The 17,849-nt window shown below is 37.0% G+C and overlaps 1 protein-coding gene across 3 annotated transcripts in view; it reads left to right on the forward strand.

Annotated features, from left to right (window-relative positions):
• Positions 1 to 17,849, forward strand: part of REV3L (REV3 like, DNA directed polymerase zeta catalytic subunit) — a 148,983-nt gene that overhangs the window by 94,772 nt on the left and 36,362 nt on the right. For all 3 annotated transcript variants that reach the window (XM_079779717.1, XM_079779718.1, XM_079779719.1), the window contains 6 exons: positions 208 to 1,124; positions 2,923 to 3,002; positions 4,312 to 4,437; positions 9,807 to 9,999; positions 12,368 to 12,479; positions 17,221 to 17,336. In XM_079779717.1, coding sequence (XP_079635843.1) covers positions 208 to 1,124; positions 2,923 to 3,002; positions 4,312 to 4,437; positions 9,807 to 9,999; positions 12,368 to 12,479; positions 17,221 to 17,336 — 1,544 coding nt within the window. The remainder of the gene's footprint in view (positions 1 to 207; positions 1,125 to 2,922; positions 3,003 to 4,311; positions 4,438 to 9,806; positions 10,000 to 12,367; positions 12,480 to 17,220; positions 17,337 to 17,849) is intronic.

Here is a 17,849-nt window from a genome sequence, read left to right on the forward strand (position 1 = left end):
AAATCAGCTGCATCTTTCACCTACCCTGACTGGGAATGGAATTGGTACACTGTACATTGCTCAACCAAATGAGCCACACCAGCCAGGGTGAGATGGGCATTTTTAAGACTACAAAAGGAACTTTAAAAATCTCTAGGATAGGGAGCTAAATATTTTGGTAATTGCTCTTTGAGACAAAATATTTGTTCTAAAATATGTTGTTTATAGGGAGATCGGTGGACGGCTTCTCATGGTAGAAACTCGACTTCCAAATGATCTAGCTGAGTTTGAGGGAGACTTTTCATTGGAAGGACTTCGTCTGTGGAAAACAGCATTCTCGGCAATGACTCAAAACCCAAGACCAGGGTCACCCTTTCGTAATGGCCAAGCATTTGTCAATAAAGGGTCAAGTAATAGCCATAAAATGGTGGAAGATAAAAAAATTGTGATTATGCCTTGTAAATGTGCCCCAAGTCGACAACTGGTTCAAGTATGGCTTCAAGCCAAAGAAGAATATGAACGTTCCAAGAAACTGTCTAAAACTGAACCAGCTGGAGTTGTAAAATCTGCTGAGAACTTCAGCTCTTCAGTTAACCCAGATGACAAACCTGCAGTGCCTCCAAAAATGGATACAACTCCACATATACTCCCCACTACAGCACATACCAAGGAAGATGTTGATAATTTTCAGATTGCTTTACAAGTTCCAACCACAGGATACAGTCAAACTACAAGTGAAAGTCAGATGCTGCCACCAGTTGTTTCTACAAATGATCCTGAGAAAGATGAAGATGATGATGATGATGACTATTATTCTAGTTCTAGCTCCCCTGATTCTCCAGTAATTCCACCTTGGCAACAAGCAGTATCCCCAGATCCCAAAACATTGAATGGAGATGACCGACCCTTATCAGCAGTGGAGGAACTATGTTCCCTGGCTGTGGAGAACCTCTTAAAGCCAGTAAAAGATGGTATACAAAAAAGCCCCTGCAATGAACCTCGGGATCCTCTTATGATATCTCCGATTAATGTTAGGGCAAAAACTGGGATTTATGATTCACTTTGCCTTCATAGTACACCCATCACACAGAGAGAACTTCTGGAAAGGCTTCCTGAAGCAGCGGGCCTTAGTCCTTTATCAACGGGTAAGTTTCTAAATAACAGATGTTAATAGCTGTTCTTCAAATAGTAAAATGACAACAATATTAGACTATGTTAATGAAAATAAGGGCTTTTTTAATGAAGTTTTAGCTCAGCTAATGAGAGTATTATTATTTTATCATGTCTCAGAAAAACATCATGTGGAAACTTTTTTAGCTTTCTGCTGTGAAATCTACTTTACATATGCCTTCATCCTATCTTCTCACTTCTGGGTGAACTATAGGAGCCCTCTAAGAAACCTCGCCTTCTCAACTTGATTTTTCCCATTGCCCATTTTTCCCATTTCCATTTTCCCTTTAATATATACCCAAGTCTCTCTCCGAACTTTAAAATAGAAATAAAGCCAAACAACTGCTTTAACCTTAAATTCTCCTTCAAAGCCAAATTTTTTAGAAGATTTCTTAAATGTAACAATTTCATTTCTTTACTTTGTACTCATTTCTCAACCTGCTCTAGCTGGATTCTATCCCCATAATTTCACCAGTATGGCTCCTGCAAAGATTCTCAGTAACCTTTATGTAGCTAAAGCCAGTGGATGTTTTTCAGTCTTCCTTTCACATGCCCTCTAAGCAGCCATTGTCCTGTTAACCACTCCTTACTTCCTGGAGCTTCTTCTCCCCTTGGCTTTTCTTCCTACTCCTGTTTCTTCCTAACTTGCTTTCCTTTGAAGTTAAGCTCACATTCTCAGTTATTATCTAAATGTTGGGATTTATTAAGGCTTAGCCTTTAGCTTTCTTTACTCTTTACTTACTTTATATTCTCTATCTAATTCCTACTCATAGTATTACTGCAGATAATGCACAAGCTTAAATTTCCATTCAGAACTCTCTTTTAAGCTTCAGAACACTATATCCAACTGCCTATTTGGCATTTCTACTTGAATGCTCAAAGGTACCACAAGGTCAGTATTTTTTAAAGTCAGTTCATGATCTCACTGCATGCATTCACTACCAAACATCTAACACACGTGCCCACACAGAGAAATTCACCTGGTCCTCTTTAAATTTTCCTCATTTCAATGAATAGTACCACCATCTCTGTTACTGAGTTACACAAGTCGGAAACATGGGATTTATTTGTTACACCTACCTGATCCTAATTCCCTCACTGTCCAGCCTGTGGTTTCCAGTCTATTACTACAAAATCCTGTGATCTTTTCGTTTTCTAAATTACACAGATCACTCTACCATTACTGCTACCACTATAATCTTAGGCCAAACTGTTATCATCTCTCACCTAGTTTTCTACCCTAGCCTTCTTATCTACCCTTCGCAATTTCTCGGTCTTTTGCTCAGTAGTTGGAAAATTTCCACACTTAATACTATCCCATCTTTCTGTTCCAACTCAAAAAAGCCTTCCTAACCTCCTGACTATATAAAAATTCCCCATTGTATTCTCTTTTCTTGTATTTACCCGTTATAATTTTACCTTTCTATATGTATTTGGTGAATGTCTGATTCTCTCTAGACCCCATGAGGATATAGACTGTGTCTTTCCCTCATCATCATAAATCCTGGACAAATAAGTGAATGAATGATTAAATGATTCCCTAAGATGATGAGTAAGGAATAAAACAGTAATTAAAATGTAAATGTTTTTATTTAAAATACAAAATTTTTTAAGTTATGTTGGTGGGGATCAGAAGATTGAATTGGTTTCGCTAGAGAATTTATAGAATAATATTCACAAATGTTACTTAAGAATTTAGAACAACAACAAGTTTTTAAAAACAGAAGCATATAATTTTGATATAAATATTAAATATGAAATTTCTTTCTACAGAACCAAAAACTCAGAAATTGAGTCATAAGAAAGGAAGTAATACTGACACTCGTAGAAGAATATTCTTAACACAAGCAAAGGTAACTATGCTAAACATATTTAAAGATCAGTGGAAGATCCAGTCTTATTCTTACATTTCAGTTAGATAATTGATAACTTTGTGTCTCAATTTTTAAAAAAATTTTATTATATTTTTGCATCATTTTATTTACATCTTTGAGACAACAAGAAATTGCCTAATTTTTTTTTTTAGTTTCTTTTTGTTGTTGGGATCTAAAAGATTCTTATGTGTAAATACAAATATTACAGAGAAAGTGAATATGATAGCCAAAATGTGGATTATGAGGATACAAATACATTAACTGATTACTGGCAATATCAGAACAGTCCAATGACAGCAGAGCTCAAGTAAGTGATTTTTGATCCCACCAAAAATATATCCTTTTTCTTGGTTTATTACTTTTTTTCTTAAATATAACATTATTAATTTTTTTCAGTTTATGTTACTAAATAACAAAGAAAAACATTATTTATGATTGAAACTCTGCAAAATCATAAGTATCTTTATTCCAATACTAAAAATATGGTAAAACTTAAAATATATGGTTATATGAAAAAAGTATACAGTACATATGTATCCTTGGAAATATATGATAGAAATCACTCCCGTATTATCTAGTTCTCATAACTATTATGAATGACATAAGATATATTTTAGTGTTTCTATTTGGAGATTATAAACTTTTTTTAAAACTTTTCTTTTTAAAGCAGAATTGTTGAATTACAGGCTATTTATTTTAAAAACAAGTACCAGAGGATTATGAACATAAATGGCTTATGGATTTGGAAATCAGAAAACATATTTTTTAGAAAAAAGAAAGATTACATTCTTTCTAAACCCATAAAGATTATTTATGTTTTAACTCATCTTTCAGACACGTGTTATGTTAGGGTAAAATACAAATCCAAAATTTCAAATCTTCTTATAAACTAGCCAAACTTGTTGCAAATACCTTGCTTGCTTGTCATATTTCCAGTAAGGGTGAAGATAAATGTCCATGTGGTATGTGGTATAAATGTCAAGTCTCTACAAGACTATTATTTTCAATATTTGGGGCTTGTAAATCAAAGAACAACATATGGTTTGCTTTCAGATTGTATCAGATATTTCTACATATATCCAGTTCTGGTAATTTGAATTACTCGCATGAAAAGAATGTTAATAAAATACTTATGGTTTCTTTTTGGACTTAAAGAGATATTATTAGTTTATCATGTATTACAAAACACATAAAGCATATTATTTAAGTAGAAATAAGTAGTCAAAATAAAGAAAATGGTTGCTTATTTATTTTTTCTCTGGCTATGTGTTGTTGTTTTTTTTAATAGAATCAATTTGCAGCAGTAAATACCCCAAAGAAAGAAACTTCTCAGATCGATGGACCATCTTTAAACAATACTTACGGTTTCAAAGTCAGCATACAAAACTTACAGGAAGCAAAAGCTTTACATGAGGTAAAATTGCAACAGTAAGGACACATTCACTGTTTAACTCCTATGTTTTATGCTGTGGAACAAGTATGGAAATTTTTTATTGAGGAAGTAATACATTGAATTCTATACCTGTTAATCATTCTGTTCTTATAATTCTTACTATTTTATGTATTCATACATTTATATGAAATAAGAGAAACTCTTAAAGCAATCATTAGTTATTGCAACTGCTATGTGGTTTCACAACTTTCATAAATCTTATAACTGAAATTCAGTTTATAGAAGCTAAAATTAGAAAATAGTTTTTTAACTACTAGAAAATCTTTTATTCTGAATTGTTATATTAGGATGTGATATCACATTCGAAACATTTACTTGTGTTTTCTATTTGGCTCAATGGATTAGTGCTTGCTACAATTCATTTGTTCATATAATCCCTATATAACCCAGTTACTTTCACTGCACAGGCCATATGCCGAAGACTAAGGGGTTGTCTTTAAAATGTACATCAGTCACAGGATAGACTGGAGTATATGTGTGAGTCACTATAAATTTATCTCTTAGAGAAAGCACAACTCAAGAACACATATTTGCCCAGCCAGCATGGTTCAGTGGTTGAGTGTTGATCTATGAACCAGGAGTCACAGGTTCAATTCCCAGTGAGATCACATGCCCGGGTACCAGGCTTGATCCCCATGTGGGACATGCAGGAGGCAGCTAATCGGTGATCTATCTATCTCTCTCTCTCTCTCTCTCTCTCTCTCTCTCTCTCTCTCTCTCCCTTCCTCTCTGAAATAAATAAAAATATATTTTTAAAAAAACATTTGACTGGCAATAAGGTGAAAATTAGAGTATATTTTTATTGTTTATACTTGTGCTATCAGTATGGTAGCCACTAGCAATGTGGCTATTGAGAACTTAACATTTGGCTTATATGTCTAGGAACTGAATTTTAAATTTAACTAATCTAGGTTTAAAAACTGATACTTGACTCATTTATTAGAAAACTTTTAAGCATGTTTGGAACAACTTAGGAATGTAAAACAACTTTTTCAACTGTAAATTTTATGATACCTAAATACAGTTCAAGTATTTTCATAAAAAATTTAGCATCCACATTGAAATTTGCTATAAATGCACACTAATTTTGAAGTCATAATAGAAAAAAAGAATGTGAAATAACTCATTCATAACCGCTTATATTGATTTCATATTTTAAAAGGTAATATCTTAGATACATTGAATTAAATGAAAATATTTCTAAATTAATTTAACTCATTTTTACTTTTTTCTAATGTAACTACTAGAAAATTTAAAATTGCATATGTGATTTTCATTGTATTTTTAATGGATAATGCTGATTTATATAGTTCTATGTTTTTGCCGTGAGATCAGAGAATTCAGTTTTTTATTTTTTGGGTTTTTTTTTGTTCTAAGGTCAATTCTATCTTAAACTGATCTAAGGCTTGGATAAGCATAGACTTAAAAAAAAAATTTAAACCCTGTCCTCATTTAACCCTAAATTTGAACTAAGAATTGTACATTTTTAGAATTAGAATATAGTTTAACTTCCTAAATATATATTTGTACATTTTTTTCATTCAACTTTACTTTCTGCTTTATACCTGGCCCTGTATTACCCCCTGAATCTCAGGTAAATTAATTAATAAACTCAGGAATACATATGTTATCAAGTACATGCCCAAAATTAGAAAATTAAAATACTTTGTTAAAATGTATTTATTAAAGCAGATTTAATAGATCTTAGCAAAAGAATTTGTTAAATTTGATTACTCTTTTATTATTTGAAAAACATACATTTCTTTTTCTTTTTTTAAAAATATATTTTATTGACTTTTTACAGAGAAGAAGGGAGAGGGACAGAGAGTTAGAAACATCAATGAGAGAGAAACATCGATCAGCTGCCTCCTGCACACACCCCACTGGGGATGTGCCTACAACCAAGGTACATGCCCTTGACCAGAATCAAACCTGGGACCTTTCAGTCCACAGGCCGACGCTCTATCCACTGAGCCAAACCGGTTTCGGCTACATTTCTTATTATACTGTTACTTTATTCACATTACCCCATTTCAGAATCATGAGCCTTCTTAAAGTTAAAATCACTTGGGAGGTCTGGCAGGTTGCTCATAGCTTCTTCCCAACACAGGCTTTCTTCATCTCAAGGCACACTCCAAACAGCCACCTGGTGGTCAAATTTGGAATGAACCAAAAAAAAATCTTTGCACTATGCTCTGTTCGTTTTTCTAGAAATTGTGCCCATGGCATTTTTCTTCTGTTTTCCATTACCATGGACTAATCTTTCCCTTCTGCAGATACATTTTCAATGCAGAAGAAAGGGGTTATAATCCTTGTCCCCCTTCTCGTTTATCTCTTTCCTAGTTACACTAAATAAATTTCTCAGTCTCTTCTTTCCATAGGTTTAAAAAAAAAATACACCTATGATCATAATGCATTTTATATCAAGGAATCGAAAGGCAACATTTGAATCTGAAATTTGGCCTAATAAATAAATTAGTAAACCTCCCAGACTCTTTTGACCTGAAATTTCTTTAGTCATCTTTATAACCTTTCCACATGTTGATTTTTTTCCTAATTAAACTGGGGTTTTAGGTTTTGTTTTGTTTGGGTTTAAGGAGAGTTTTCCCATTTTACATTTTTGTATATACTAAATTAATACATGCTTGTTTTTTAAAAAAATCAAGCAGTCCTGAAGAATATAAACTTAAAAGTTCTTTCCCCGAGTTCCCAATGGTTTGATTTTTTTTTTTTTCAAATCTTGGTGTGTTTTTTTAAATAGAAACAGCAACATATTTCTTAAGGAAAGTGGTGGATTTGTAGATATTTGTTTTATTCCTTATATCTTATACATGCATGATCAATGTTTTTTTATATTTTAAAAAGTACTTATGAATTTACTAATAATTTACTAATGAATTCATGTAGTATTACATGTACATGGGAAAAATTCCAACCCGTACAAAAAGATTTACAGTGAAAAAGTAAGCTTTCCTTTCACCTCAGACTAGCAATCTCCTTTCTTACAGACAATAAGCAGATCTATGTTTTTTTATATCTTTTTGCAGAGATTATCTATGCATATGCTTAACCTTTTTAAAAAATATATTTTTTATTATTATTATTTCAGAGAAGAAGGGAGAGGGAGAGATAGAAACATCAATAATGAGAGAGAATCATTGACTGGCTGCCTCCTGCATGCCCCCTTGGAATCGAGCCCGCAACCGGAACCTGCAACCTGCAACCCAGGATGTATCCGGGCCCAGAATTGAGACATGACTTCCTGGTTCATAGGTCGATGCTTAACTTTTCTTACACATATGCAGTATAAGCATACAACACTCACTGGTTCTATATCAAAGACTAAAATATTACAATCTTTAGTGAACATTTTTGTGCATATAATTTGGCTAAATGTATGAGTATATCTGCAGGATCTATTCTCAGGAGTAGAATTGCTGGATCAAAGGATATGTTTATTTTTAAATTTTATAGGTATTTTTTAATTGTCCTCCAAAGGGATTTAACACATTCTATTTCCATCACTAGTGAGAGCCTTGCATTTATATTTCTTCAACAGTTAGCTTGCAAGATAAATACAAAATACAAATCCTTTATTAAATACACTAGAGGCCCGGTGCACGAAATTCATGTGTGTGTGTGGGGGGGGGGTCCCCTCAGCCCAGCCTGCACTCTCTCCAATCCAGGACCCCTCAGGGGATGTCCAACTGCCAGTTTAGGCCCGATCCTGGGCATCAGGCCTAAACTGGCAGTCGGACATCCCTTTCACAATCCGGGACCACTGGCTCCTAAATGCTCGCCTGCCTGCCTGATCGCCCCTAACTGCTCCCCCTGCTGGCCTGGTCACCTTCAACTGCCCCCCCTGCTGGCCTGGTTGCCCCCAACTGACCCCTGCCAGCCTAGTTGCCCCTAAATACCCCCCCCCCCCGCTGACCTGGTCACCCCTTACTGCCTCCCCCTGCCAGCCTGGTCGCCCCCAACGCCCCCCCCCCCCCCCCGCTGCCGGCCTGGTCACCCCTAACTCCTCCCCCGCCCCCCGCTGCCTGGTCTCCCCTTACTGCCCACCCCGCCATCCTGGTCACCCCTCACTGCCCCCCCACCCCCACCAACCTGGTCGCCCCCAACTGCCCCCCCTGCAGGCCTGGTCACCCCACGCAGCCTGCTGTTTGGTCATTTGGTCGCCCCTCACTAACCCCCTGCCGACCTGGTCGCCACACGCAGCCTGCTGCTCGGTTGTTGGTCACCCCTCACTGAACTCCCCTGCCGGCCTAGTGGCCCCACACAGCCTGGTCAGTCCGTTCAGTTGCGATGGTCGCTTAGACTTTTATATATATAGATAAGATTTGAATAATTGCCAATATTGGACTGTAGTCTGCTATTTCCCATTGCCACATATATGTACTTTGCTGGTATGATTATGGCTGTAATTTCAGCTATAATTCATATTTGTATTTCTTACACACAGAGTTTTTACTTGCTGTGTCTTGATTTTAGAAAGAGAACTAAGGATTGCAGTTAAGAAAAGTTTTTATTGGCATAGGAAAGTAAGTTTTAAAGGAAAAACATTACATTTAAAAAAATTTTTTTTAAATCTTTATTGTTGAAAGTATTACCTATGTCCCCTTTTTTCATCCATTGACCTCTTCTAGCCTGCCCCTGTCCTCATCCCCTACCCCGGGCCTCACCACCCTGTTGTCTGTGTCCATGGGTTATGCATATATGCATACAGGTTCTTTGGTTGATCTCTTCACACCCACCCTCCATTGCCTTCCCTCTGAGATTCGACATTCTTGCATTATATGTCAGAGAAAATGTGCATGAGCAAAAATCTGGTTGTTGTGTAGTTGATACCATACTATTCTTATGATTTTTCTTTTCAGGAAAAACTATAGCAGTCTGCCTAGTACGTACAAAAGTCTAAATTTAAGTAGCCTCAAGTAGTAAAAAATAAGGAGTTCAAATTTTAAATTATCTCTTTTTTTAGTTTGAACTGTAGGTAAAACTATAGTTAACTATGTAGATAGTAAAAGGTAACAAACTTTTGAATATACAACTACTTGGACTAGCCTTTCAAACAGAAATTGAGAAAATATGTATTGACATTGAAAAATTATAAACAAATTTCCTAAAATAAAAACATGAATTGATTTAATTTAATCTTAGAAGTGAAAATTTTTAGCTTTGATCTGTAGAGTATTAAACTGTGTGTACTCTGTGGCCATTTTTTTTCTGTAATTTTACATATGTATTTCCTTCGAGTCTTAATGAAACATAGTTTTTTCAGCATGTCTTAAAAGTGTTTAAAAACATATTTTAATTTTCTTTTATAGATACAAAATCTTACCCTCATCAGTGTGGAGTTACATGCTCGAACTAGACGAGACTTAGAACCAGATCCTGAATTTGACCCAATCTGTGCTCTGTTCTACTGCATCTCATCTGATACTCCACTACCAAATACAGACAAAACAGAACTCACGGGTGTAATAGTGATTGATAAAGACAAGACAGTCTCCAGTCAAGGTAGTGTTCATTTTTATTAGTTTATACCTGTGCCTGTCTGGAGTTCTAAACCAAGCCAGTGTAAGGAACTTCTTTCTAAATTGCTGAGACGTAGGAATAAGAAGTGTTGTACATAGCTTTGTCCTAGACTTATTATACTTACTCCAATAATTGTCAGGAGTCAGGAGCAATCCTATATAATAAAAGCCTAATATACTAAGTGTCTGGTCATCCATTCAACCAATCTAAGTGTAATATGCTAATGATATGCTCAACCACTTGCTATGGCATGCACTGACCACCAGGGGGCAGACAGTTGACCAGTCAACCAGTCACTATAACGTGCATTGACCACCAGGGGGCAGACGCTCCAACCAGTAGGTTAGCTTGCTGCTGGGGTCTGGCCGATCAGGACTTAGCGAGACAGACCGGTCATGCACTGGAGCCCTCCTTTGATCCCTCCCCAGCTGGCCAACCTCCCGCGTCCCTCCCCGGCCCCGATCGTGCACTGGTGGGGTCCCTCGGCCAGGCCTGTGCCCTATCATAATCCAGGACCCCTCGGGATGTCAGAGAGCTGGTTTCGGCCCAATCCCACAGGCCAGGCCGAGGTACCCCACCGGTGCACGAATTCATGCACCAGGCCTGTAGTACAATATAAAGATCTTAATAGCCGAAACCGGTTTGGCTCAGTGGATAGAGCATCGGCCTGCGGACTGAAAGGTCCCAGGTTCGATTCCGGTCAAGGGCATGTACCTTGGTTGCGGGCACATCCCCAGTAGGGGTTGTGCAAGAGGCAGCTGATCGATGTTTCTCTATCATTGATGTTTCTAACTCTCTATCCCTCTCTCTTCCTCTCTGTGAAAAATCAATAAAATATATTTAAAAAAAAAGATCTTAATAAAATTTCCAATTAGAATATATCATTTCTTCTAAATATTATTTTCTAAAATACTAATTGTTGATACTGAAATCAAATGATTATGTATCTTTAGGTTGGATAGCCAGTCTTTCTTATATATGCAGTGCTGGTGTTTTGTGGCTAATACAGAGTTTCTATTTGCTTTAAGAAGTTACTACTATCAATGCATGCATATAAGCATAACCAATGGATGCAAAACTCTGGGGGGTGAGGGCATATATGGGAGTGGGGTGGGGGGGGGGGCAATGGTAAGATATGTACAGATATAATACCTTAATAAAAAAATTGGAAAAAAAAAGTTACTACTATCAGTTAATGGTTTATAAGAGACTTTTAAGATACAATCTAATTTTGTTTATATCTCTTCCTAAATACATACACGTTTGGTTCAGAGGTTCTTTTTTTTTTTTTTTTTTTTTTAATCTATTTTATTGATTTTTTACAGAGAGGAAGGGAGAGGGATAGAGAGTAGAAACATCAATGAGAAACATCGAACAGCTGCCTCCTGCACACCCCCCACTGGGGACGTGCCCGCAACCAAGGTACATGCCCTTGACCGGAATCGAACCCGGGACCCTTCAGTCCGCAGGCTGACTCTCTATCCACTGAGCCAAACCGGCTTCGGCCAGAGGTTCTTTATAGAGTATATACCATATACTAAGGCATTTTATAAAACACCAAATGTCCCTCTATAGTTTTAAATGGTAATAATTGAATTCAGTCAACTGAAAAGTACTGAACAAAATTATATAGGAACTTGCAGTTTAGTCATTGGTGTGCTTGAGCTGGCTTTTACAGCTCACAAGCCAGTGAATATTTCATGGCTTATTATTTTGAACTAGTTGATGTCACATTGGTGTAGCTTGAAATCAGCCATGGGGGGAAGTCTTTATGTCATGGAACTAGGTAAGCACTACAAATTGGGGCTTCCCCCCACTCCTGAGAGGTGATTGTAAACATTTTCCAGAATACTGCTGATTAAAATACTCTCTACTAAGCAAAACTTTGCCTGTAGGAAGAGTAAAGACACAAATGAAGTAATAACATTTCTTTTCAGGTGACGTTATCTGGAGAATTTTGTGAATGTAAGACTTTTCAGGAAAATGTGAAATTTGAATCTTTAAATTTTTTTAAAGGTTTTCTTAAGAAATTTTTCAAGAAATTGGGTTCATTATGTATTTACTTTTGGGAAACATTCGCCTAATTTGAACTATTTCAGTAGCATAATTTCACTCAAAAGTAAGGATCAGCCCTGGCTGGGTAGCTCAGTTTGGTAGAGCACTGTCCCTCTATGCCAAGGTTGCGGGTTTGATTCCCAGTCAGGGCACATACAAAATCAACCAATGAATGCATGAACAACAAATCAAGGTATCTCTCTCTCTCAAATCAACAAATTAAAAAAAAAAATTTAAGTAAGGAACAATATTCCTTACACAGTTATATATAATATACATTTTGTTTATTTCTTAGATATCAGATATCAGACCCCGTTACTCATTAGATCTGGAATTACAAGACTAGAAGTTACCTATGCTGCTGATGAGAAGGGACTTTTTCAAGAAATTGCAGATATAATAAAGAGGTACTGTTTTGTATTTTTTATTTTTCCAGTGTTTGTTCAGAGAATACTTTCATCCTATTGCTGGTTAATATAAATGAAGGTCGGAAAAAGGGAGAGAACTCCTTCCTGTTGAAATGGAGTTATCCCTGAGAAGATTTTGCCCTCACTTCCCACCACCTCCGTCAAGTTAGGGATTGGAAAAAGAATCTTCTATTCTCAAGATTGAGGGGTCAGTGAAAGAGATTATTAGCTTAGCCTCTAGCTTTCCCAGTTAGATTTTAGCATTATTTTTCTATGCTGGTGAAATAATGAGGAACTATAGGAAACTTATTCATTAAATAGGCTTTACCATGAAGGCCAGCCACCATTTCAATAAACTTTTTTTCCTTAAGTAAATGTTTTCTGAGCTCTAAACAAACCAATATTTCTAAAAAGCTTTGGAATGCAATTTGTTCATAAATTTAATAAGTGGATCTTTTGCATTTTCTCAAGAGTATTATTCTGGGTAGCCATGGACTCTCTTATTAAATGTTTCACTTTTCCAGGAACTTAATATTTCTGCCCAATGCAAGCTTTAGATTTTTAAATGCGTAAATCAGGCTAGAAAATACACTCTGAATCCTGATGTGTGGATAAAAGCTGTCCTTGAGCATGTTGTTATACTCAATCCTCTCTGTAGTTGACCTCTTATAAAATTTAGTTGAACTTTATAGTGGAATTCTTGTAAAGCCTATAAAACTGAAATTATATTCTGATATTCTATGCACTCAACGTCTGACTGTATCCAAAATAGGTTAACATAAACCATTTTGAAAATTAGAAAACCAGGAAATGTTTTCAACAAAATTAAATTAAATGTCAGAGCATCAAAAATGATATGCTAGTACCCACTACATTTGGGAGGGAAAAAATGATGTATTTTTAGCATTTATAGCACTGGTGACTGGATGGATTCCCATCCATTTGAGTCTTGCCATTGTCAGTCCTACCGTTTATCTTGTCACAGAAGTTGTCATCAGCATGTCAGATGCTTTCGTGCCCATCCTTTTATTTCTTCAAGCAGCTTAGCAAAAGGAAAATGTAGAGTTTCTGTCAATACCATTTTTGTATGCCAGCACAAATCCAGTCATGTCCCTGGGCTCCATGTGCTTGTCTTCTCCTTGTTAGGTATATTCCCCACAACAAGATTACTTGCCAACATGGAGAGTTTTCTCAATCATGTGCAAGTGCAGTACTTTCTAAAATGTCTATAACATGAATTATACTAGTCATTAAGAAAAAAATGCAGTAAAGTAAAATAAAACTAACTTTTGATTCTTACGTCAAAGATCATGATTATTATAAAGAGATAAACATGCTTAAATATCAACATTTCAATTCTGTAATGTTCTTTATATTAGTCCAAACAAACCCCTAAAAGCTTATTATCTCAGGCAAGTTAATGTATCTCTAAGCTTTAGTGTCCTCATCTGTAAATGGGTAATGGGTAGGACAATTAAGCGAGATAATGCACAAGAGACTCAGCCTGATCAATACTTAAATGTTAACTCTGTGTGTAACGTGCAGTGCTGGATGCTAGATATAAAATTGAATAAAATATAGATGCATACTCACAGAGTTTTTATTTTTCCATTCTTAATATTTACTCCTCAGATGGCAAACACAAAAAGTAGTATTAAAGCAATATTAAGCAAGTAAAACTAAATCCATTATCTTCTTGTCACAGTCATTTGTCTCTTTCTATATTTCCTTGAACTGTTAATAATTTTCCATTTTCCCAGACTCCAAGGGAACCCCACCCTGATCAGGGACACCCTTCAGGGCAAACCAGCTGGCCCCACCCCTGTACCAGGCCTCTATCCTATCTAATAAAAGAGTAATATGCAGATTGATCATCACTGCAACACACAATATAGCTGCCCCCATGTGGTCAAAGATCCTGCCCCCATGTGGACACAAGATGGCCACCACAAGATGGCCAGCAGGAGAGGGCAGTTGGGAGGCACCCGGCCTGCAAGGGAGGGCAGTTGAGAGGGACCAGGCCTGCAAGGGAGGGCAGTTGGAGGTGATCAACCCTGCAGGAGAGGGCAGTTAGGGGTGACCAGGCCGGCAGAGGAGGGAAGTTGGGGGCAAACAGGCTGGCAGCAGAGTGGTTAGGGGGTGATCAGGCTGGCAAGCAGAAGCGGTTAGGGGCAATCAGGAAGGCAGGCAGGCAAGCAGTTGGGAGCCAGCAGTCCTGGATTGTGAGAGGGATGTCCGACTGCCCGTTTAGGCCCGATCCCAGGGATCGGGCAGTCGGACATCCCTCGAGGAGTCCCAGATTGGAGAGGGTACAGGCTGGGCTGAGGGACAACCCCGCTCCGTGCATGAATTTCGTGCACCGGGCCTCTAGTATACTTAATAGAGCTGAAAAATATTGAAACAACTACATAATTCTTCTAAAAGAACAAAATCTATTTAATAAATCTATTAAGAGGAGCATAGGGTAACTTTTCGGGGTTTTTTTCCAGCCATCATCTCTGAACAGTGGCAGTTTATAAAATAGACAACTTTTTAATTGAGAAAAATAATTTTTCAAAACATTAGCAAGCCTGGCCAGAGTGGCTTAGTTGTTTGGAGTGTCTCGTGCACTGAAAGGTTGCCAGTTCAATTCCCAGTTAGGGCACCTATCTGGGTTTGGGGTTAGAAGGAAGGCAACTGATTGATGTTTCTCTTCCTCCCCTTCCTCCTTGCCCTCCCCCTCTCCTGTTGACTGCAGGAGTTCTTTTGTGTGTATATAGGAATCCTTCAAATCTATCCCTATCATTAGAGTCACTTGACACTTCTACCCGATTTCTTAAGTTTAAACATTACGTAGTTTTACCGGGAGATGCACTTGTCTTACAGATAGTTCATCTTTGACTGCTCTGAGAAGTTGCTATCAATGACAAATGTATATTAGATGTTATGTTAAAAGACTAATGAGCAGGAAAGGTGTTGAGAGATTCCTTTTCTTAAGTGCCCTCAGATCTTTCTGAATTTTCTTTTTAAGAATTAATCTACCTTTTTAAGCCTTTGATTTCTGAGACTGAGAATTTGCCTCATTGTTGCATATTGCCTTGCTTCCTTTATCTTTGTCTCCTGACAAGTTGAGGGCTAAGTCTGTGGTGTAACAGTGGATCACAAACAGATCACCAGATAATAAAATTTACATTATATAATGTATTTTGATAGGGCCTTTAAGGAATAGAAAAATAAAAAGAATGCCATTGCAGAAATCTGAACCTGGTTTTTTTATATCAGCTACTTAAATCATCCAGGATTAAAAATGAGACATTTTTATGACATTCTTATAAGTAAGAACTAAAGCCATTCAATACCCATTTTAAGAAAGAAGCTATGGCCTAGCTGGTATGGTTCAGTGGTTGAGCATCAACCCATGAACCAGGAGATCACCAGTTTGACCCCCAGCCAGGGCACATGCCCAGGTTGCAGGCTGGATCCCCAGTTAGAGGGCATGCAGAAGGCAGCTGATCAATGTTTCTCTGTCATTGATGTTGCTCTCTATCCCTCTCTCATCCTCTCTCTCTAAAATCAATAAACATTTTTTTTTAAAAAAAGAAAGAAGCTATGGAAGTATAAAATATTAGCAAAACAGTTTAAAATATAACTGCTGATCTGCACATGATCCACTGTTACACCACCGACTTGCAGAGTAGCCATATTAGCTTCCACCAGTAAATTAGTGTAATTCTATACTGAAGGCATTGGCCGATACTCCAGGTGTTAAGTGATATAATCTGGACGGACTTCACATTCCACAATTCAGAGTGACTTTATAAGCAGTAATGTAAAATACAACTTTACAAATTTTTGTCATGTTTCACCTGTTTGGGGGCTTTTATAAGCAATACAATAATCAGAGTAAGTTGGAGCTTCTAATTTGATAGAGTTACTGTAGTTTTTGCTCAATTTATGACTGTAATCAGTTCCTCTCGCCCCCCCCCCCCCCCCCACGTTCTTCCATGGTGGTCACCATGGAAGTCGTAAGAGGAGCCACACGAGGCTCCTTCTGAATTAGATGCAGATTGTCAGTTCAGTTTATCAGTGCAACTCAACACAATGAGCAAATTTTCTCCTAGTTTCTGATGCTTATCTTTCCCACATTAATATCACTCCTTTAATATTTCAGTCTTCCATTAAACTGAGTTACTTTCCTCTTAAGTTTAGAGGACAAACTTGTCATTACTGAGGCCTTATTTCATGTAAGGACCAGGTCATTACTAAAATCAAGTGAGAAATGGAAGACATTTTTTATTTGCTTTCTCAGCGTTAAAACTATTTAAGGACAGTATAGGTTAGAGAGGTAGAGAAATGGCAACAGAATGACCTGGGAGAATTTTTTCAGAACACAGTATCCACACATGCCCTCACACTTCACCCTGCCCCCACCTGCATTGTATTTTCAATCATACCCTCTCTCGTGTACTTCAGTGGTAATTCCTCCCACCCCAATTTCTATCAGCCTCTTTCCCAAGTCAGATCAAATAAATACACAGTCTAAGTGAAAACAGTACTTGCTTTATAAAAGTAGCATCAAACCAAGAACTTCTACTTGGCCAATTCCTTCCTGTATAGAAGTTTTGTAGGTGCCACTGTATGATCCCTTCCCCATTGAGAAACATAGAATATAGACTTTTATTTTTATACTTTATATCATGAAGAAACAATTCTTCTGGTAAAAGGTTTCAATGTGTGGTCCTTTTTTCCATTCCTTCTGTAGGTATGATCCTGATATTCTGCTGGGGTATGAGATTCAGATGCATTCCTGGGGTTACCTCTTACAGAGGGCTGCTGCTTTAAGTGTCGACTTGTGTCAGATGATCTCTCGGGTGCCAGGTATGTAGCATTGTGAACGTTTTACGGGTCAACCACAGAGTAAATTACAAAGTAAATAAAGACAAGATGTTTAAAATTACTATTGTTCTAGCCTAATGTTTAATATTAAATTTTGTAAGTTCTAGATATATCATAACTCCATTATAAAAAAATTTAAAAATCAAGAAAAGTAAAAGAAAAAATTCCCCAATCTCACTGCTATATATATATATATATATATATATATATATATACCATTAGTATATTTTTTTCTTTTCGTCTATTTTCATATACATATGTAGGTTTTTATTTTTTTTAATATATTTTTAATTGATTTCAAAGAGGAAGGGAGAGGGAGAGAGAGATAGAAACATCAATAATGAGAGAGGATCATCAATCGGCTGCCTTTTGGGGATTGAGCACCCAACCCAGGCATGTGCCCTTGACCGGGAATCGAACCTCGGACCTTTCAGTCCGCAGGCCGACGCTCTACCCACTGAGCCATGCCAGCTAGGGCAGGTTTTTATTTTTTAT

This window comes from Cnephaeus nilssonii (assembly GCF_951640355.1).
Source record: "Cnephaeus nilssonii genome assembly, chromosome: 9".
NCBI lineage: Eukaryota > Metazoa > Chordata > Mammalia > Chiroptera > Vespertilionidae > Cnephaeus > Cnephaeus nilssonii.